The sequence below is a fragment of the Scyliorhinus torazame genome, chromosome 11, assembly GCF_047496885.1.
Source record: "Scyliorhinus torazame isolate Kashiwa2021f chromosome 11, sScyTor2.1, whole genome shotgun sequence".
Taxonomy (NCBI): Eukaryota; Metazoa; Chordata; class Chondrichthyes; order Carcharhiniformes; family Scyliorhinidae; genus Scyliorhinus; species Scyliorhinus torazame.
Genome location: NC_092717.1, coordinates 9795757 through 9818947, shown reverse-complemented (window position 1 = coordinate 9818947; position 23191 = coordinate 9795757). Strand labels below are relative to the sequence as shown.

The 23191-nt window shown below is 45.9% G+C and overlaps 1 protein-coding gene across 1 annotated transcript; it reads right to left on the bottom strand.

The window, feature by feature from the left end:
• Positions 1-686: 686 nt before the first annotated feature.
• LOC140385104 (protein FAM83A-like) lies at positions 687-10573 on the bottom strand. The gene is made up of 4 exons (XM_072466927.1): positions 10014-10573; positions 7358-7525; positions 6421-6545; positions 687-2421 (listed from the first exon to the last, which is right to left on the bottom strand). Exons 1-4 carry the CDS (start codon positions 10527-10529, stop codon positions 1752-1754), a joined length of 1479 nt encoding a protein of 492 aa, XP_072323028.1. The 5' UTR covers positions 10530-10573; the 3' UTR covers positions 687-1751.
• Between the last annotated feature and the right edge of the window lie 12618 nt (positions 10574-23191).

The following is a 23191-nucleotide window of genomic DNA, read 5'->3' as shown; positions in this document are numbered from 1 at the left end:
CTGCCAGACCAGATAGTGTCCAATACATTAACCACATGTTTTTGTTTTCTTCATTTTTATGGGTGTGGGTGTCGCTGGGTACGCCAGCATTTGTTGCCCATCCCTAATTGCCTTTGAGAAGATGGTGGTGAGCCGCCTTCTTGAGCCCCTGCAATCCGTGTGGCGTAGGTACACCCACTGTGCTGTTAGGGAGGGACCCCCAGTATTTTGACCCACTGACAGTGAAGGAACAGTGATATATTCCCAAGTCAGGAAGGTCAGTGACTTGGAGGTGGTGGTGTTTCCGTGTATCTGCTGCTTTTAGATGTCATGGCCGTGGATTTGGAAGGTGTTCACTGAGTATAAAGAGTGAGTGGGCTGAACACTGGGAGAAAGAGAATCCAACCGGGAGAAACGGGGATTGACTACACATTAAAAGTCTTCCATACAGACAGAGAGATAATCGCAGATGCCAAAATACAGAGAGAAGTAAATCACTGATACACCAAGAACCACAAATTGAAGGAGGGATACAGAAAGTTAATTGTAGATTGACACAGAGATGGAAAGAGAGAGACAATCACAGTTATAAACGGGGCCAGAGAGAAAATTGCAAATCACGTACAGAGACACTTCAGCCCAAAATAATGGTGAGAAGAAAATACAGAAAATCACAATATACAAATGAACACAGAAGGATAAAGAGAAAGACTAAACTTTCATTTATTTAACATGCACGTTACAGCCAATTAACTACTTTTAAAAGTGTGGTCACTGTTGTAGGAAACACAGTGCAACAGGCAATGTGATGGTGACCTGATAGTATGTTTTGGTGATCAATATTGTCTCGGACAATGTGACGAATTGCTTTGGTCTTCTACATGTAGTGCTGCCTGGGTGAATTGACGGGTTTAACGTTTTCTCTCCTCTGACAGTGCAGTGCTCCCGGGATTATGTGCTCAAGTCCCGAGAATGGGGCTTGAATCTCTGACTTTGTGACAGAGCTTTGTGACCACTGAGCCAAGATTGACATCTGCTGGGGCCAATATGCACTCTACCACTCCTCCGGAGCAGAGCTTCACAAGACAGGAATACTCTGCGAAATCAACTGCTCATGCTAACCAAAGATGTGCATCACGAGCGTTAAAAATAAACGAATTAAGGGCAGCACGGTGGCGCAGTGGGTTAGCACTGCTGCCTCAAGGCACCGAGGTCCCGGGTTCGATCCCGGCTCTGGATCACTGTCCGTGTGGAGTTTGCACATTCTTCCCGTGTTTGCGCTGGTTTCGCCCCCACAACCCAAAGATGTGCAGGGTAGGTGGATTGGCCGCGCTAAATTGCCCCTTAATTGGAAAAAATGAAATGGGTACTCTGAATTTATTTTTTAAAAATAACATAAACAAATTATCTTCAAAGAGAAAGAGATAAAACCAAATGCACACAGGGGCAAAGAGAAGGATTCATAGGGAAAAGAGTGGCTCTTTCATCTCTGATAAAGATTGGATATGCACCATGAGAGTCATGCATGACTGCGGCCTTAGAAATAATGAGTCCAGAGCTTTGGGATTCAAACAAAATGATTGTCGGCCTCAGTCGATATCATGTAAATATTTCCATATTACTGAAAAGAGGGCGATGTTGTCGAAGCTTTTCGGTTTGCACTCATCAGGGCAAACACAAGAATGCCAAATTTCAAACAATCACAATATGTTCCTAACACTCTTTAAAAAAACAAAAACAGATTTCCATCAATTGCACCCAAACAATCATTTTCACTGCTTCAAGAACCTTTCATATCTATTATTGAAGAGCTTGGGATCGGTAAGGTTGTTCATTCTGAATGGGGATTCCATTGAATATTTTCCAGTGTGGGTTTGATCCGGGTTGATCAAGTGTCTAGTGTCGGCCAGCAAGTAATGCTGCCTAAACGGTAATGGTCGTGATACATTCAGTGACACGTACCTCTGAGTTCTTAGAGCGTTGATGTCTTTGGAGTTCACCGCTGGCTTAGTTATTTCATTGAGGTAGCGGTCCACTGGACTGGAGCATAATCTCTCAATGCCAGTAAGTAGGAAGCGATAATCCCTTTGCTGGAGAAGTGGGGTGTACAACAGCCTCTGATGAGGGTTGTGCCTCTGCTTGAGAAGGTCCTCGTCTTTTGCGAAGTGAAGAGAGTTGACTGAGGGCCCGCTGTGACTGGACAGGCTGCTGAAGGTGTCCGAGTGTGTATTGCGACTTTCTGGCCACACGATTACCCGTCCACCGCCGGTTTGCGACGAGCTTCTCGGGAAGGAGCGAGGCGCCACTTGCGTTGGGGTGAATTCATTTACCGGCTTGGATTGAGAAAAGAGCCGACGGAACTCCTCGTCAAAACTTTCGACAATGTGTCCTGAAAGGAGAGTGATGAAGTTCCTGTGCACCTGCCCTGATAGCCAAGTAAAACTGTAAAAACAGAAGAGGAAAATAGAGATCAAAGCTTAACTCAAATTAAGAAAATGTGACTATTTCTTGCCACTAAAATCAACGGTGTGTTGAATGTCAGGATTTCAGATATGTTGCATTATATATATTTGGTGCAGTAAGGGTTAAAAACCTGGGTTAGTGTGTGTTTGTGACTGCTGCAGTAAAGTCCTCGTTTAAAAGACAGACATTTTGGCTATAAGGGATAATTAACGTTGAGTGGGGTTACTGGGTTATGGGGATAGGGTGGTGTGGGCCTCGGTAGGGTGCTCTTTCCAAGAGCCGGTGCAGACTCCTTCTGCACTGTAAATTCTATGATAAAGCATCATAAAAGTTGGGCTAATGGCATTTTATTTATGTGAAGAAAGTCCCCTGCGGAGTAGATAATTGGAAACATTGCGTTTGGTCTTAGTAAGATGATGTAGCTAACGGGAGGAGCCAGGGGTTGAAGCAGTCAGGTATTGAGTTTCAGTTTTGGGTTTGAGTTCAGTTAAAGATTTGGCTGTGTACAGACCAGCAGGTTTTCTCAAGCAGTTTAGTTAAAAAGATTTTGCCTGTGAACCGAACGGCATTTTCTGAAAAGGCTGGCAGGTTAAACATTGGTCTGACACAGGCAATAATCTGCAAGCTGGTTCCTGAAGGATTTCTCTCTCTCGCAAAGCTGTTTATCCAAGACATATCTTTACAGCAAGTATTCCTGGGTGGGCTAACTATTTAAAAGTGGATGTTGACTTAAGATGGGTTTTGCTTGAGTGGAGATAAAAGATAGCAGTTAGGAGTTAGTGTTTCATTGTCATTGTTAAGTATATTAACTGGTAATTGTAAGCCATTTTCTTTATGATGTTAACATTAGTAATACTGTGTTACCATTAAAGTTTGTTTTAATATACCATATCCCTATTTGTGCATGAAATTACTCATCGAGCGAAGTATCCTTTCCTCACAGTCTGACAAATTAAATTAAATATTAGGGTTTCTGATCGGTATCCTAACACCTGTTGGGGTCAGGTCCGGGATTGTAATGAAGGCAAATTTGTTTCATTAATAAAAACAGCAAATGCTGGGAAAACTCAGCATGTCCGGCAGCATCTGTGGAGAGAGAAACAGAATTAACGTTTTGAGTCTAACCTGACTTCAAAACTTTAATATTATTTTTGCAGCATAAGGTGTCAACTATCATTCTGTCAATCACTCTGTTAGCAGACGGTTGAGTCCCACTGCAAGAATTGAGTGCGAAGTCTAGCCTGAAATTCCCAGTGCTGTACTGAGGGAGTGCTGCACTGTTGGAGGTGCTATTTTCCGTTTGAGAGGTTAAACTGACAGCCAGAGTCAGGAATACGGAAAAAGCCTTTTGACGGCAACATGAGAATTCTCCCTAGGGTCTTGACCAACTAATATCACCAAAGCAAAACAGCCCCCAAACCCTTCAAGCTGTCTGTGCCCGTCCAATTCCGACCACTTGAGCATCCGCGGTTTTCATCATTCTAACATTGGCGGCTATGCTGCCAAGGCTATCCTTAAACCTCTCCATCTCGCTGCCTCTCCACCTCTCTCTCCCGTCTCCATCTCTCTCCATCTCTCTACCTTCTACATCTCTCCTCTCCATCTCTCTCCCTCTCTCTCCTCTCCACCGCTCCTCTCCATCTCTCTGCTCTCCATCTCACTACCTCCCTCCTCTCCATCACTCTACCTCTCTCCTCTCCACTATACCTCTCTCCCCTCCATCGCTCTACCTCCTCTCCATCTCTCTCTACCTCTCTCTCTCCACCTCACTCTCTCCATCTCTCTATCCTCTCCATCACTCCTCTCCATCTCTCCACCTCTCTATCTCTCTACCTGTCTCCTCCATTGCTCTGCATCTCTTCCCTCGCCATCGCTCTGCCTCTCCACTCCATCTCTAAGCCTCTCGCTCCTCTCCATCGCTCTGCCTCTCTCCTCTCCATCTCTCTGCCTCGGTAGCACAGTGGTTAGCACTGCTGCTTCACAGCGCCAGGGTCCCAGGTTTGATTCTCGGCTTTGGTCACTGACTGTGTGGCGTCTGCACGTTCTCCCCGTGTCTACGTGGGTTTCCTCCCACAGTTCAAAGACGTGCTTGCTGGGTGAATTGGGCATTCTGAATTCTCCCTCAGTGTACCCGAACAGGTGCCGGAATGTAGCGACTTGGGGATTTTCACAGTAACTTCATTGCAGTGTTAATGTAAGCCTACTTGTGATAATAATAAAGATTATATACCTCTCTATCCTCTCCATCGCTCCACCTCTCTCTGTCTTTCTACCTTTTCATCTCTCCACCCCTCTCTTCTCCATCTCCCTACATCTCTCTCCTCTCCATCTCTAAACCTCTCCATCTCTCTTCCTCTCTCCCCTCACATTCTTTTACATCTCTCCCATCTCCATCGCTCTACTTCTCCATCTCTCTACCTCTCTCCTCTCCAACTCTCTACCTCTCCACCTCTCTGTCTCTCGATCTCTCTCCATCTCTCTACCACTCTCATCTCCACTCTCTATCCCTCTATCTCTCTACCACTCCACATCTCCATCTCTTTACCTCGCCACCTCTCTACCTCCCTACCTCTTTCTCCTCTCCATCTCTCTACCTCTCTCTTCTTTAAGAGGAGAAGACCGTGTGTCTTTGACCAAGTGTTTGGTCACCTGTCCTAACATCTCTTCATATGGTTTGGAATTATGTTAAACACATTATATAAATATATACTCTCGTATATACAATAAGGTGTTATTATATCCTTTATTATATCCTTTAGCCTGACTGTACCGAATAAAATATTTGAATTCCAGGCAGATGCGTTTACAAAGGATCTGGGAAAAGCCACAGAGCTGTACTCTACTGATCAAATGAAACAAGGATAACCTCTGTTTCCCAATCTCTGACTGGCTGTATTCCATGTGGCATTATTCCCAATTTCCTCGCCTAGAGTCTCCGTGCTTTATAGGACAAACAGAGAAATGATAGATTATTCGAGAAGGGATAGGAATTTAAATTCATCTTCAAGAAATTGAATACATCTTTTTTCGTTCAATTTTTGAAAAGTTAGTTGACAATTTAATATAACTTTAATTGGACAAGCCCTTGTCTTTGCAAATACTTCCTTCAAAATCTAATCAAGACCAGTATTAAAAATATCAATAAATACTGCCAAGTGAAGGTGGTTCTTTCTTATTCTGCTCATCTATAATAATGGCATTTAATAACATTCGACTTTGATGTTGGTCGATATATGGAATTAGTAAACAGTGAGTCAGAAAGCAAGAGATTCCTGAACAGGAATGTTAATTATTTCGGGTGAGAATTAGAGAGACAAAACCAGAATTTGAGGACAGAGCAGCAGACCAATGCTTCCTCACCAAATATCAGTGGGCTACCACGATTGGAGAGAATGGCCCATTTATAGAAACCACCCAATCAATATTTCAACAATGGATTGACTCCACTGTGTCACAAATGGATTAGGGCTTCCAACTCTTGTTGGACACATTCCTTGAGGTCCCGTCACATGACCCCCTTGCCTCCAACTGCCCCGCCCCCACCCCTGCCATTGGTCACCCGAGACATCCATCTGCACACCGCCCGCCTTCTCATTGGCTAACCGAAAAGTGAACACCCTTGACCTTGAAGTGCAACAACCCCCTGCTACCCCCCCCCCCCCCCCCCCCCCCACAACTCCAATATTTCTATAATTAAATAGACAAAGGTACTTCAAGGCGATTAGAAATAAACATGGATTTTGCTTGATGCTCTGAGAATTTTGCCCCTGGGTTTTCTCAGTGAAATCCAGGAGGGTTTCCCTCTTGGGATCTGAGATCTTGGAAGAGTTGCAGGGCTGATGGAGGTCACAGGCTGCAATAAGTCTCTCATTCCTGGATAAACCTGGAGGGTTGGCATCATTAACCCCAAGCACCTTTTGCCACTCAAACTGCATAGAAACACGATGATGTACGTTGGTCGATATATTTTTCACTAACCTGTAAGATCCCGCTAACACGTACAGACAGTCAATGATGACAAACTTCTCCTGAACTTGGCCGGAAAATTTATTTCCCGATTTTGAACAGTAGAGGTGACCAGACACATGGCGGATTTCTATGTTCTGTAGACACATAAGAGAGAGGAGGGGGGAATTTACTGAGAGAATCCAATGACAAAGTTCATATGTGAATGACACAAGAACGGGCACATTGTCAGCTCTGTACTGAGAAAGTGTGCGAATGTGGCAATTGTGTTTGCCACACCACACACGCCAATTCCTTGTTGGTTTATTGATATCAGAGGATTATTCCTCCTCCGATCCCACAACCCTCCGAGATATCTGCGCTCCCCCAATTCTGGCCTCTTGAGCATCCTTCACTGTTGCTGGGTCAAAGTCCTGGAACTCCCTCCCTAACAGCACTGTGGGTGTACCTGCACCGTCTCACCCCCACCTTCTCAAGGGTAAATATAGATGGGTAACAAATGCTGGCTTAGCCAGGGATGCCCTCCCCACCCCCATGAACAAATTAAAAATAAATCCCGATTGTTTTTTAAAATAGGTTTACAGTACCCAATTCTTTTTTTCCGATTAAGGGGCAATTTAGCGTGGCCGGTCCACCTAACCTGTACATCCTTTTAGGTTATGGCAGTGAGACCCACGCAGACACGGGGAGAATGTGCAAACTCCACACGGACACTGACCCGGGGTTGGGATCGAACCCGGGTCCTCGGCGCCGTGAGGCAGCAGTGCTAACCACTGCGCCACCGTGCCGCCCGGTCACTTTTCTTAACCAGGTTCAGCTTCATAAAAGCTGGTCACTCTCCCATGCCTCGATCATTATACGTCTCTGAGCGCTGACATATGGAGAAGTATCCTACCCTGCTAAAACATGATTATTTTATTCTTTAATGCAACGCTGACAAGACACTTACTGTTAAGTGGCTGCTTGTTATCTGGAGATTTTTGCACATTTCAATGAAGTATTTTGAAGATTGTTGATCCAGTAGCAGGTAAATTGTGACATTGCGTTTGTTAGCTGCATCGAGGACATCGCAGAAGATGTCAATGTCAGTGAATATGTCCATCACAATAGCTATCAGCTGGGGGAGAGAGACGGGTAGAATCACATTCAGAAGTTTAACTTTCACACTTATGCAGAGAGACTGGAGAAGCCGGGATTGTTCTCCTCGGTACAGGGGCTATGGGGAGATTTAATCGAGGCATTCAAAACTATGATGGTTCTTTGTAGAGCAGAAAGAGAGGACCTATCCCCAGTGACAGATAGGTCAGTAACCAGTGAACAACTGACAAGAGAAGCAGAGTGGGAGATGAGGAAACTATGATAAAGGCTGCACTGTCAGTTAACATTAACCCTGATAACCCCTGTCTAACAAGAACTTACTCCAAACTTCATTCACTACAGTTCGACTCTCGGCGAGAGTAACTCGGTTAGTCCTGCTCCCCGACTTCCCCGCCTCAGCCCTATAAATGTTTCCTTTTCAGGAGCCGAGACAATTCCTTTCGAAAGCCACGGTTGAATCATGCTCTCTAGATCCGAAACACTTCACTATGTAAAACAAATAGTTCCTCGTCTTCTTGTTGGTTCTTTTGCCAATCATCTTAAATCAGTGTCTTCTAATTCGCAATCCACCAGTGGAAACAATTTCTCGTCATCCTGTCTTCACCTCGCATGATTTTGAACATCTCTATCAAATCTTAACACCTCTAAGCCCCAATCTTTCCACATGACTAAGTAACGTGACTAGATCAACAGATAGATGTAGATATTCCAATTCACATTCTCTTCCCGCACCTACTGTTGAACTAAGGCAGACTTCCCTCTGTTTCCATAGCTTGTAATTCCCAGAACAGGTTGCTAACCTATCACCAGAGGCTGAAAGCTTGAGGGGCGCCACTCCGCATCAACCGTGGCTGAACAGGAGTCTCTCCCACTCTTGCCACCAGCCACTGGCCTGTTCGGAAGGATTTGATGCACTCGTCCTGTTTGGCTGCATCATCATAGAATTTACAGTGCAGAAGGAGGCCATTCGGCCCATCGAGTCTGCACCGGCTCTTGGAAAGAGCACCCGACCCAAGGTCCACACCTCCACCCTATCCCAGTAACCCCACCCAACACTAAGGGCAATTTTGGACACTAAGGGAAATTCATCATGGCCAATCCACCTAACCTGCACATCTTTGGACTGTGGGAGGAAACCGGAGCATCCGGAGAAAACCCACGCAGACACGGGGAGGATGTGCAGACTCCGCACATACAGTGGCCCAAGCCGGGAATCGAACCTGGGACCCTGGAGCTGTGAAGCAATTGTGCTATCCACAATGCTACCATGCTGCCCTTTATGAAAGCACCTTCCTTGGAAGTCAAGTCCTGGAGCAGGACCCGAACCCAGAACGCCTGGTTCAGAGATAGGGAAGCTACCCACCAAGCCACAGGTCCTCCTAGATGCAGATACAAATATTTCACTTGGTACAAATATTTCAGAACCACAATCTATTCTGAGTGTTTGTGAAATTCTAATCTAATAGTTTAATTCCCGTAAATCAGGGAATATCTGGAACCTTCTGAAAAGTGATACGTTTGTGGTCGCTTCAAGTATTAACCTCTATTTAACAGTCCAGTCAAGGAATAGTTGATGATGCAGGGGTATGAAGTGAATATTCAATATATCGATTTGAATTTGACTATTATGGGTTAACACTATTTAGGTAATATGATAAACACAATTCACATCGTGTATCCTCCTTTGACAATCTTGGTCAGGGTTTTGCTGACCTTGGTCGTCTCCTGATGATTCCATACAATTGGTTCCTGCTTCCTTTAGTTTTCAAATTTGTATCTTGTAACATGCTGGGAGTGTGAGCTGAACAGGAGTGCGGTGGGGGCAACGGGGTATCGAGAGCCTGAGTGAACAATGGAGCCAGCATTCTGTCACCTTAAGCAATGAGAGTTAAAGATTGAGAAAGAAACAGGGAGAGGATGGAGAAGGCAATTGGGTGGGTTTGAGTCAAATCAGAAAGAGAATTGAACCAAAGAAAAAAGAGATTGGATTGAGAGAGAGAAGAGAAGAGAGAGAGAGAGAAGTAAAGATCGAGAGAAGAAGTAAGACGATTTTTAAATTACATTAAAAAAATTCTTGGAACAATTTACTGGCTGTAGGAATGAGATTCCACAATTTTCATTGTTTTCTTTCCGGGTCAAAGAGGCATTTCAGGAATATAAAGCTTGCTATTGAGATGGTCCTCGTGCTGTTAAGTGCCAGCCCTAACTTTCTGAGGCGGGTTTAACGTTAATTAATGCCCAAATACCTCAAGTTCATGACATTCACAATGAGGTGGCTGGGATGACTCCTTACACACAAGCCCAAAGGTGAATCGATGCAAACCAATTGTTAATAACTATTCGCAACTCGCAGAATAACACTTCCTCGTCACAAATTGCTGGGGGTGGTTTTTGCACAATAATAACAGTGAAACAACTTAATTCTCCTTTAACATTGCTGACACATCGGCCACTATTGGCTCACGACAAACCAACATTACTGAACTGTTCTGTAGCAAAGGAATTACCTCGATGGCTTGGCTGATGTAAAGACGTAAAATATTTTTGATGCTCTGTGACTTCTCACTCTGAAAGTAAACTTTGATGGTCGAGGGGCCCTTCAGGTAATATCTTTTGTCTGCCATTGGCCACCCTTGCTCCAACATTGGCCCGATGCTGTCCGAGATCATTGGGAGGTAAGTGCCCGTCGGGTCCGAAGAGGCGTCCGATGCCCCGGGTTTGGTTTGCCCCCCTTCTAAAGGTGGTTCCTCAAGTTGGCGGGGTTCCTTAGGGTTGCTAACGATGTATTGTATTTCGGAAGGAGATAGGAAGCTCAGCTCCCCCTCTTGAGTCAACATTTTGTCGTAAGCGTCTGTGCCCGTATCCAACAGGGCGTCTGTAGCCAATCTTACGCTTTCGTTGTGACTCGGGTCGAACTCAGGTGGTGGGATCCAAGGGTTCTTCATCGCTTCCAGTCGCCTCTTGATCTTGCCAACCTTTATCGGCCGATACCTGTCAGTTTTCCGGTAACTTTGTAGATTCATGATGACTGCTTACGACCTGCTCCGCAGAAACCACCACAGCTCACTGACAGCTGTACGAGCAGCTGCATTAATACGTGAGAATAATCGATGAGTTAAGACATGCAATTATGTGTATACAAGAGAATTATACTGCCCAGCCTTTAGGCGAGTGCTGAATCAAGATAATTGCATGCTCAGGATACCATTGGGTATCTGTCACATTCGATAAATTCATAAGAATGAATAATTTATATGACTTTTTTCCTTTGGCATGTTTCCAACACTCAGGGCACATTTTAAACATTGTTGTTTTCCTTTGGGAAACTGCACCCAGAACTCTCAGACACTCCCTGTGCAGTAAATACTGAGGTGCAGACGCGATGGGCCGAATGGCCTTCTTCTGCACCGTAGGGATTCGATGGATTCCATTGAGGGAGTGCTGCACTGTCGGAGGTACGATATTTGGGATGCGGTATTAGACTGAGGTCTTGTCATAGAGGTCTGCAGCACAGAAAAGGCCCCTTGGTCCATAACGTCTGCCACAGTCAAAAACAACCACCTATCCTAATTCCATTTTCATCAGCACTTGGCCTGTAGCCGTGTCTGCCCTGTCATCGCAAGTGTACATCTAGATCCTTCTTAAATGTTCTGAGCGTCTCTGCCTCCACCTCCCTTTCAGGCAGTGAGTTCCAGACTCCCACCACCCTCTGGGTGAAAAGGTTTTTCCTCACACCCCCTCTAAACCTCCTCACCTTAAATCTCTGCCCCCTGGTCATTGATCCCTCCACCAAGGGGAAACGTTTCTTCTACTCTATCTATGCCTGTCATCATTTTATACATCGCAATCATGTTCCCCCTCCGTCTCCTCTGCTCCAAGGAAAACAACCCAAGTCTATCCAAGCTCTCGTCATAACTAAAACTCTCCAGTCCAGGCAACGTCCTGGTAAATCTCCTCTGCGCCCTTTCCAAGTGTTAACATATCCCTCCTGTAATGTGGATTCCAGAACTGTGGCCTAATCAACTTTTTGCATAACTTTCCTGCTCTTAAACTCTATGCCTCGCCCATGTACGCCAATCTGCCTTCTTAACCACCATATCCACCTGCCTTGCTACCTTAAGGGCCCGGTGTACACGCACACCAAGGTCCCTCTGATCCTTGTTGTTTTCCAGGGTCTAACCATTTATCAAGTATTTCCTTGTCTTGTTTGTCCGGCCCAAGTGCATCGCCTCACACTTCTCCGGATTGCATTCCATTTACCACTAATCAGCCCCTCTGACCAGCCTGTCTATATCCTCCTGCAATCAAAGGTTATCCTCCTCACTATTTACCATCCCACCAATTTTCGTATCATCCACAAACTTATTTTTAAAATAAATTTATTTTTAAAATAAATTTAGAGTACCCAATTCGTTTTTTCCAATTAAGGGGCAATTTAGCGTGGCCAATCCACCTGCACGTCTTTGGGTTGTGGGGGCGAAACCCACTCAAACACGGGGAGAATGTGCAAACTCCACACGGACAGTGACCCAGAGCCAGGATCAAACCTGGGATCTCAGCGCCGTGAGGCAGCAGGGCTAACCATTGCGCCACCGTGCTTCCCCCATCCACAAACTTATTGATCATCCCTCCTACATTCATATCTAAATCATTTATGTAAACCGCAAACAGCAAGAGCCCTAACACTGATCCCTGTGGGACCCCTCTGGATACAGGCTACCAGTCAGAAAACCCCTTGGCCATCACCCTCTGCTTCCTGCCACTCAGCCAATTCTGGATCCAATTTGCCAAATTTCCTTGGACCCCATGGGCTCTTACCTTCGTTCTCAGCCTCCCATGTGGGACCTCATCAAAAGCCTTGCTGAAGTCCAAGTAGATCACATCAACTGCACTTTCCTCATCTACATACCTGGTCACCTCTTCGAAATATTCAATCAAGTTGGTCAGACATGACCTCCCTTAACAAAACCATGCTGACTGTTCTTGATTAATTGCTGCCTGTCTGAATGCAGATTAATTCTGTCTCTCAGAATTGCTTCCAATAGTTTCCCCACCACTGAGGATAGACCGATTGGCCTGTAGTTTCCTGTTTATCCCTCCCTCCCTGCTTGAATAATGGTGCCACATTGGCTATCCTCCAGTCCTCCGGCACCTCTCCTGTGGCCAGTGGGGAATTGAAAACTTGCCAGTGCCCCTGCTATTTCCTCCCTTGCCTCACTCAACAGCCTGGGATACATTTAATCTGGCCCTGGAGATTTGTCTACCTTTAAGCCTGGCAGACCACTCAGAACTTCCTCTCTATGTTAAATTTCTTTAATTTTATTACAATCCTTCACCATGATTTTTATACCCACACTGCCCCCTCACTAGTGAACATTGACACAAAATTTAGAACCCTACCTACCTCCTCCAGCTCCACACATAAATTACCACTGTTGTCCTTCATGGGCCCTATTCTTTCCCTAGTTTTCCTTTTACCCTTAATGTATTGTAACACAACTTAGGATTTTCCTTTATTTTACCTGCCTGTATCCTTTTGTATCCCCTTTATGTACTCCTAATTTCCCTTTTAAGTTCCCTCTTGCATATTCCATAAGCCTCTGGGGCTTCTGCCATTTTGAGCCCTCAATAACAGCCATTAGCTTCTCTTTTTCTCCTTATCCAATTCTGTATATCTTTCGATATCCAGGGTTCATTTGATTTGTTGGTCCCACCCTTTTTTCTGACTGGAACATGTTGGCCCTGCACTCTCCCTATTTGCTTCTTGAATGCGTCCCACTGTCCTGTCACAGATTTACCTGAAAGTGTCCGCTCCCAGTCCACTGTAGCCAAATCATATCTGATTTTATTAAACTCGACCGTAGCCCAGTTTAGAACTTTGTTTTCAGGCCCATCCCTGTCCTTTTCCATTACAATCTTGAATCTATTGGACTGATGAACACTGTCTGCAAAATGCTCCCCCATTGATACATAGAAAATAGGTGCAGGAGGAGGCCATTCGGCCCTTCGAGCCTGTACCACCATTCAATAGGATCATGGCTGATCATGCAAATTCAGTATCCCACTCCCGCTTTCTCTCCATAGCCCTTGATCTCTTTAGCCGCAAGGGCCACGTCCTGCTCCCTCTTGAATATATCCAATGAACCGGCCCCAACAGCTTTCTGTGGTCAAGAATTCCACAAGTTCACAACTCTCTGAGAGAAGAAGTTCTTCCTCATCTCAGTCCTGAATGGTTTACCCCTTATTTTTAGTCTGTGACCCCCTAGTTCTGGACGTCCCCAACATCGGGGCCATTCTTCCCGCATCTAGCCTGTCCAGTCCCATCAGGATTTTATGTTTCTATGAGATCCCCTCTCATTCTTCTGAACTCCAGTGAGTAGAAGCCCAGTCGATCCAGCCTGTCTTCATATGTCAGTCCTGCCATCCCGGGAATTAGTCTGGTGAATCTTCGCTGGCTATGCTCAACAGCACGTCTTTCAGGACTTGTGGGAGGAAACCGGAGCACCCGGAGGAAACCCACACAGACACGGGGAGAACGTGCAGACTCTGCACAGTCACCCAAGCCGGGAATCGAACCTGGGACCCTGGAGCTGTGAAACAACAGTGCTAACCACTGTGCTACCGTGCTGCCCAAAGCAAGTGAGGCTTTCTTTGTGTCACTGCTTTTTATTTGCGATCTTCTCCAAATGTATCTGCGATTCATTTCTTCTATGTGTACATTTCCACTTCTCTCATGTTCTTTACTGTACCATTGTAGACTGTATACATCATTAACTATCGCTCATTCTATTTGTCACCGTTATACGTTTATGTCTGACCTCCCGCCCTGCTGTTCTGCCCATTCTTTTTTTGAAGAAGAGCGGGAGAATTCATCCCAGTGTCCTTTTCACCCCTCATTCAGCATCGCCAGGAGAGTAATTTACCCGGAATTTCTATTCGATTGCCGGTTTGTCTTGAACCATCTTATCTGTGACCAGTGCAAAATTATTTCTGTTAATTGCGCTCATTCACAAGACTTTGTAGGGCAGCACAGTGGCGCAGTGGGTTAGCCCTGTTGCCTCACGGCGCCGAGGTCCCAGGTTCAATCCCGGCTCTGGGTCACTGTCCGTGTGGAGTTTGCACATTCTCCCTGTGTCTGCGAAAAAAGAAATCGCTTTTCAAAACGGCTGCTGTTTGGGGAGAATTTGAGGAAACTCCAGCCTATGAGCTGGTCATTATCACGATGCTTTATGTGGGATCTTGCTGTGTTCAAATTGGCTGACAAATTTACTATTTTACAAAACTGACCACACTCCAGAAAAAGCACTTTATTGTTGGTAAAGTACTTTGCAACGTCCTGTCATCATGATAGGTGCTATATAAATGCAAGCATTTCTTGGACCAGGAGCTAATGTTGGTCAGTGAGCACAGGGGTGGTGGGTGAATGGGACTTGGTGTGAGTTAGGATCTGGGCAGCAGTTCTGAGTCATGTCGAGTAGATGGAGGGTGAAAAATGGGAAATCAGTGAGGGAGCATTGGGACAGTTGAGTCTGGAGGTTGAAAAATGGATGGATGAGAGTTTCATCAGGTGAACTGTGACGGATAGAATCGGGGATGGAATGGAGGTAGAAATAGGAGATCTTTGTGAAGGGAAGGATACGAGGTTGGGAACTTTGCTCGGGTCAAATAGGACAACAAAGTTGTGAACACTGTAGGGGAGTGGGACTGAATTGGTAATGAGGGAATGGAGGAGAGCTTGGATAATGGGCTGACTTCTCCGCAGCCCCGCGCCAAAATCACGGCTGGCGTGGGGGCAGAGAATCCACTTTCACATCGTAATCAGTCCGCCGATTCTCCGGGCCCTGAACATCAGCGTGACCGCGGAGTGTGCCGTGCGGCCGGGGGCCCATTGACAGAGGCCCGCCCAGCAAACCTATGCTCCCGACCGGCCGAGTTCCCGACGGCGTGAAACTAACCACCTATTGCCGGTCAGGATGCTGGCGTGGAGGCCGCGGACTCAGTCGGGGGCGGGGGTGATCGGAGGCCGGGGGGGGGGGGGCCTTATAGGCGGCTGGGGATTAGATCTGGGGGGGGGGGGGTTAGATGCTCGGGCACGCGGCCGATCGTGGGGGGTCTCCTATGTGTGGCTCCGTGGTCCAAGTCCGCCATGGAGCTTGACGCGGCCACTGGAGGCCACCACCGTGTGCATGTGCAGACTCCGAACCGGAAGTGCGGGGGCCCGTATCCGCAGCTATAGCTGCGAGATTTACTCCGGGTCCCTGCTAGCCCCCTGTAGGGCATTGAATTAGGTCAACTTTTTTCTAGGAATTTCGGGAGTGAAACTCCACCTGACATTGTGTCTTTGGAAAGATGCACCGAATAGGCAGAGACTACGTTGCAAAGACTCACTCGCTACAACTTTCCTCCCTCCACGTTTCATTTTACTCCATTGACATCCAGTGTGTCCCACCACCGCTCTGGGGAAATGCAATGGGACCAATGAGTGAGCTTTCAAATGCAAACAAAGGAACTAGTGGTTTAAAATATATTTATCCCAACAGTTCCGAATGATCGCTCCATTAAATCAGAATTGCTTTTACATTCCTTTGATGGGCAGATGTCTGTTTATGTGCAACGTTCGATTCTTGTTCTATGTTCAGTTCACACAGCTGTCTGAAAACCTTTAATTCATTGCAACCACTCCTTTACCAATTACTTGTGTAACCTCCATGTCTGCACTGACAGGTTTCTATCATTGGTACAACATCCAAAGTTTGTCCAAGGTCATAAAGTATATAAGGGGGCATTTAATTTGAGGTTGTATAAACTCTACAAAGATGTTTCAACCTGTGTCAATATCCAGTTGTGTGAGGTTAAGCTCGGAGACTGTAATCAGTTCAACATTCTCCTTATAACAGCTATTGTCATCTCGTTCACACTCCACCATGTAAAACCTTCATCTCCTTTGATTGAGTCAAAAAGGAGCGAGAATCTTTTCCGAAATGCTACAATTTTTAAATTAGTTATGTTCTTTTTCTATTTACCCCGTCTCTGTTCACTTTGATTAATAAGGGGATCAGGGGTTACGTGAAGAAGACAGGAGAATGGGGATGAGAAAATATCAGCCATGATTGAATGGCGGAGCAGACTCGATGGGCCGAGTGGCCTAATTCTGCTCCTATGTCTTATGGTCTTATACTTGTTGCTGAAACCCACATCCTTTAACTTGTAACCTTCAGACTTGACCATTCCAATTCTCTCAATAATCTCCCTCCTTGGGCAGCACGTTTGCGCAGTGTGTTAGCCCTGCTGCCTCACGGTGCCGAGGTCCCAGGTTCGATCCCGGCTCTGGGTCACTGTCCGAGTAGAGTTTGCACATTCACCCCGTGTTTGCGTGGGTTTCACCCCCACAATCCAAAGATGTGCAGGGTAGGTGGATTGGCCATGATAAATTGCCCCTTAATTGGAAAAAATGAATTGGGTACTCTAAATTTATATTTTAAAAAATCTCCCTCCTTCAACGAGAACTCATTCAAACTTCTGCTGCTCAAATCCTAACTTGCATCAAACTCCATTTTTCCAACAACCCCACATTCAGCTTTTCTCCCCTTCTCCGAAGGCTTGGACTTGCTCTGGGATGCATATCCAGGGGTACTTCATCTTGCTACTCTTAGTGAGTCTAGGTAGTGATGGTTGGAAGCTTTCCAAACTTGGAGGCCATCACCTCCGGAGCTTATATAATCTTTATTATTGTCACAAGTAGGCTTACATTAACACTGCAATGAAGTTACTGTGAAAAGCCCCTAGTCGCCAAATTCTGGCGCCTGTTCGGGAACACTGAGGGAGAATTCAGAATGTCCAGTTCAGCTAACAGCACATCTTTCGGGACTTCTGGGAGGAAACCGTAGCACCCGGAGGAAACCCACACAGCCACAGGGAGAACGTGCAGGCACCACACAGACAGTGACCCAAGCCAGGAATCGAACATGTGACCCTGGCGCTGTGAAGCAACAGTGCTAACCACTGTGCTACCATGTCGCCACACACATCATTTTAGTCCATTTATACCAAGAACCAACTGGAACACCTTTGCATGTCATTCCAGCAAGATTAAATGGCCAAGACAGTACAATTGAGTTCCAACCAGAGATCTTCCTGGACTTTTTAATAGCTTTGCATCACAAGCGCTCACCTAATGAGAAGTAATGGGACACACAATTAACGTTTACCATTATTTTTGTTAAATTTCTGTGCAGATCACATCATTGAAACAACTGGATTGGAAGAATTACTGAGGCTGAAGGTTTGCGAGGGTGGAATTAAAGCAAAGAGCTGTGATTATGGATGTGATGAATTCACTGGGATAGGCCGGTTTAAAGAATACCCACTAATCCTCATTCAGCTTTTACATTATTGACATCAATGTGCATTCTCTTGTGCAACTTTGCAAAGCCAATACTGAAATTCAATATCCAAAGTTAGTAGGATTTAGACACCCAGGACTGGATTTTGCCAGTGGCAGAGGGGCATGGCGACGATTTCTTGTGACCAGATGGTCTGCAGCCATCTTTCTACCTCTGGCCTATTTTCAGAGAGGTGCTTTTACGCTGATTGGGGTATAGATACCTGCCAGCAGCAGGTAGGGAATTAAACCGTGAATCAAGAGCAGTCTTCTTGAGCCTTATGGATTTGCCAGTGCATGGCCCCCTCTACAATGTGATTGTTGTCCAGAACTGGTTCACACCTGCGCCCACAGGTGATACAGTGGGAGGGTGCGCCTCTGCATTCCCAGCCGCTGGCAGTGGTGGAGTTTATTTTGTTAAAGTTCAATTTTTCACCAGCGGCCTCCACGTTGAGGTGCCCTCGTGGTTCCTGACCTGAGTGAGCAGCGCCCACATCACCCTGGTGGTTTCAGAACTCTGGTTGGACTGGCAGCAGGAGTTCACTGTTCTTAAATGGATAGACAATGTGGAGGCAGCCCATTAAGAGGCATCCCTGGGGAAGATGACGTCGGTGGGTGCACTTCTGATGAGTGCTGGCTCGACCTCGGTTTGTTCTCAAAGCCCATGGGAAAACCCAGGCTAAACGTCAAAAGATATTCTTACTGCTTCACACCAAGAAACTGATTGACGTGAATGTGGGAAGCCAGCACTTGGACATTACACCCCAGAGATCGGTTACAAAAACACCTTTGATTGTCAAGGAGTTGCCGCCTTACATTTGCATCCAGCTCATCTCATTGTCATACTGGGAGATATACTAGGTGCTGAAATAACAGTGAGATAAGTGGATACGGTAACAGGAAACCCAGAACTGAATATTATAAATATGTTAACGAGTGCCGTCAGAAAGTTAAAACAAAATGGAAATGTAGGTGCTTTGTTCTATTGAAGAATTTTCAGCTGGAGTAAAGAGAAAACAGTAGCTCATCCGTATGAAATGCCAATCAACATTGTGAATTACAACACCAGCTGGTTACTGCATGTTCAACCATAGGTCCACATCAGCACAGTGGTTAGCACAGTTGCTTCACAGAGCCAGGGTCCCGGGTTCGATTCCCGGCTTAGGTCACTGTCTGTGCGGAGTCTGCACGTTCTCCCCGTGTCTGCGTGGGTTTCCTCCGGGTGCTCCGGTTTCCTCCCACATGTCCTGAAAGACGTGCTTGTTAGGTAATTTGGACATTCTGAATTCTCCCTCAGTGTACCCGAACAGGCGCCGGAATGTGGCGACTAGGGGATTTTCACAGTAACTTCATTGCAGTGTTAATGTAAGCCTACTTGTGACACTATTAAAGATTATTATCAAACAGCTAAACCACATACGGGGCAAGTTGATAGAAATTGATAGCATTTAAAGAGGCCATTCAGCCCATTGTGCTTGTGCTGGGCTCTTGGAAAGAGCAGTCATGCTCTTCCACATTCCCACTTTTTGCCCACAATGCTCAGAGTTCCTCGTCCTCAAGTACCGTTCAATCTCCTTTCAAAATTATTCACGGAATCAGCCTCAAGATAGCAAGACTGGAAAGGAAATACTTTTAATTGCACAGTTTAGAAGTGTAGATGAGCAGAGACAATTTGGTGTCCATATTCACAAATCCTTGACAGGGCAGGTTGATAAGATCGTTAAAAAATATATGGGGTTATATCACGCTGGATGAGATTTCAGGTTCCCAGTAACACTGATTGAGAGCTCTGGATCCTGTGTCAATGATTTTAGAATCTGCTGATTATTGACCCAACACCATCAAAACCTATCATCTGGCAAAACTCCATTCGGTCATCTCAATCTTCTCTTTTCCGAGGTGAACATTTCTAACTTTTCCAACCTCTCCTCATAACTGAAGTTCCTCATTCCTGGAAAACCTTCTCTGAACCCTTTAAACCTTCCCTGAAGTGTGGTGCCTGCTGAGGCCTGATAGAGGTTTATAAAGTTCTAGAATGATATAACCCCCATGTACCTTTTAACCATCTTATCAACTTGCCCTGTCACCTTCAAGGATTTGTGAATGTGGACACCAAATTGTCTCTGCTCATCTAGACTTCTCAACTGTGCAATTAGAAATATTTCATACAATCCCGACAGTGCAGAAGGAGGCCATTCGGCCCATTGTCTCTGCACCAGCCCTTGGAAAGAGCCTCCTTCTTAAGCCCACACCTCCACCCTATCCCTGTAACCCCACCTAACTCTTTGGACACTAAGGGGTCATTTAGCATTCTCTAATTCACCTGCACATCTTTGGACTGTGGGAGGAAAATGGAGCACCCGGAAGAAACCCACGCAGACACGGGGAGAACGTGCAAACCACCTCCACCCCACTCACAACCACAGAATGCACAACCTCAGATTATCCATTGGCTAAGTTAATGGCCAGGAGTTTGTGGTCAGCTGTGAAACAAGGGGTGTGACCGCTGACCTCAAAGCAAGTCTTGTCTGAGAGATCCGACCATCGCTCTGGCGAGAACGTTAACCCTCTAGCTCTGCGGTGATACTGTAACTGATCACAGTGTGCATTAGTGGGGATTCCCAAAGCACAGCGACAGTGATGTTAGCAGGCAGTTAAGTCACGCTAAGGGATTATAACAGACACACAGGAAACAAAAAGCAGTTCAATAAAACCATTTTTTTTGGCACAGAGCAAATTAAAGATGGGCAGAGAAAACTGACAAAAGCTTAATTATTCTGAAAATTACTTGCAAAACGTTTTACTTAAAAATCTCAACAGATAGAAAATTAATTTGAAAAAGTAATTCTACGAGTTTATATCAGCAGCTTAAAGTTATTCCTAATTGCAAGACTTTAAAAAAAACATACGGACAGGATTCTCCCGTTCCCCAGCGCGCGTTTCTCGGTGATACGTCAGTCGCTGGTGAGGGGATTTTCTCTTCCCGCCGCTTGTCAATGAGAATCCCCATTCCGCCAGGAAACAGGCGGGCCGGGCGGCACCGCCAGCGGGAAGAGAATTCCGGCCAACATCTTGTTCATTCATTCTGTGCACTTTATGAGCACAGGACATCCCAAAGTGCTTCACAGCCAATGATGTTCAGAAATGAAGCAGCCAATTTACACACAGCAAGCTCCCACAAACCACATCATTATCACCAGTTCATCTGTTTTTGTGATGTCAATTGAGGGATTAATATTGGCTAGAACACCAGGATAACTTTGTTCTTCTTCAAAAAAAGTGCATGGATTTTTTTCTTTTTAAACTTGAGGGGGCAGCTGGGCTTTAACATCTGATCCAGAAAATGACAACCTTGGACAGTGCAACACTCCTCACGTTCTGTTCTGGAGTGGTAGCCTTGATCTTTTATGTTCACGTCCTTGGATGGCTTTGAACTCCCAACCGTCTGATTCGGAGCGGACAGTTCTGCTCAGTGAGCTGCAGCTGATGGACAGGATTCAAATGAGGATGCGGGAGTGGGGAATGTTGAGGTTTGCCCTGATTTTGGTGATTATAATCTGTGGGGCAGACACACAGTCTCATCAGACCACTTACAACTTCAGGATTTGAACTTGGGATTGGTTTCAGATGATTAACGATGGTGAATGCTTAAAGTGTGCCATAAAGCCCAGCTGGAATTCAAATGCCCTCCCTAAAAATGGAGCCCATTATTTTTGTGCAAGCAGAGATTTAACATAGTGCCACATCGCCGTGACACAATGTCTCATGTATTTTCATAGCTTTGCATCATTCATTTCTTTTGTATTTCTTTTTAAAACTTACAATTCTTTTTCTTCCCCCAATTCAATTAAAGGGCAATTTAGCGTGGCCAATACACCTACTCTGCACATCTTTGGGTTGTGGGGTTGAGACCCACGCCGACACCGACAGTGACCCGTGGCCGGGATCGAACCTGCGTCCTTAGCGCCGTGAGGCAGCAGTGCTAACCACTGCGCCACCGTACCGCCCTCGCTTTGCATCATTAAAACATTAACATTGCAAAATGGCCCAGGTTGCTTCAGACAAATAATCAGATAACAATTGACAGCTATATTAAGGGGTATTAGGTCACGGGTTGGTCATTCTCCTCGTCTTTGTTGGGGGGGGGGGGGGGGGGGGGGGGTTGGAGGTGGTGAAGGCCCCAGATCTACCTCCTCTTCAGAATCATCTTCCTCCCTCCCCTCACTGCTGTGATGGATCTGCAGGAACTTATTACAAAGTATTAACTGCACAGAAACAGCCATTTGGCCCAAATGCTCCATGCTGGTGTTTAGGCTCCACACGAGCTTCCTCCCAATCTACTTCATCTCACTTTTATTAGGATGTCCTTGTATTCCTTTCTCCCTCATATCCTGATTTCCCCATAAACACTTTTCACTGCGTTAGCGAGTTCCACATTCGCACCAGGCTCTGGGTGAAGACGTTCCTCCCAAATTCCCTGTTGGATTTACCGGTTTTGGATTCACTGGCTTTGATTCCCCCCCCCCCCCCCCCCCCCCCGCCCCCCCCCCTCCTCAAGTGGAAACATCTTCTCTATATCTGCCCTAAGAAACCCTTGAAGAGGTGGATGTAATCTGCCTTTGTTGGCCACGGTGTTAACTTTCCCAGAGAGAAGAGGCAAGTAAATAAGGGTGGGGCTGTCAGTTCGAGAGCGTGTGGCACGGAAAGTTTGGGGTTGGGGGAGGGGAAAGAGAACAGGGGGTGTGGTGTGACAGTGGAGGAAGGGGTTTGAAGGTTAACAGCTCCTGATGTGTCAGGGCAGTCTTGTCGTCACGGTACAGGGCAGGAAGATAAGGCAATGGAAGATGCTGCTACGTGTTGGTGCCCAATGTGTTGGGTGACAAGACTAATTTTGAAAACTAGTGAGAGTTTCTTTTTAAAAGTAAACTACAAATGTTGACATATTGTGGAGGAGTTGCTTGGGATGTCCTGTACTGTGGGGATCAGCAGTCACAGCTTTCTCATAGAAAGGTTAAACCCATAACCACGTGCCATTTGCTTTATTTAACATCCGTTTGGACTTGGGGATTCCAGCTTTGGAGCCACCGTTCAGCTGACAAGTAAAGTCCTGGGGTCCAAGCCTAATTCATTCACTACTACCATAAATCTCACTTGCCCAAAGGATGATTCACCCGGCTGATCCCTAAACTGCAGCAACCGAGCACGTCTCACTGCAATCCTCCAGAGTAGGACGAAAGGATTAAAGCTTTAATTTCACAGGCATGAGAACACAGTACCTTTACAAATGAGCAAACTTCAACAACC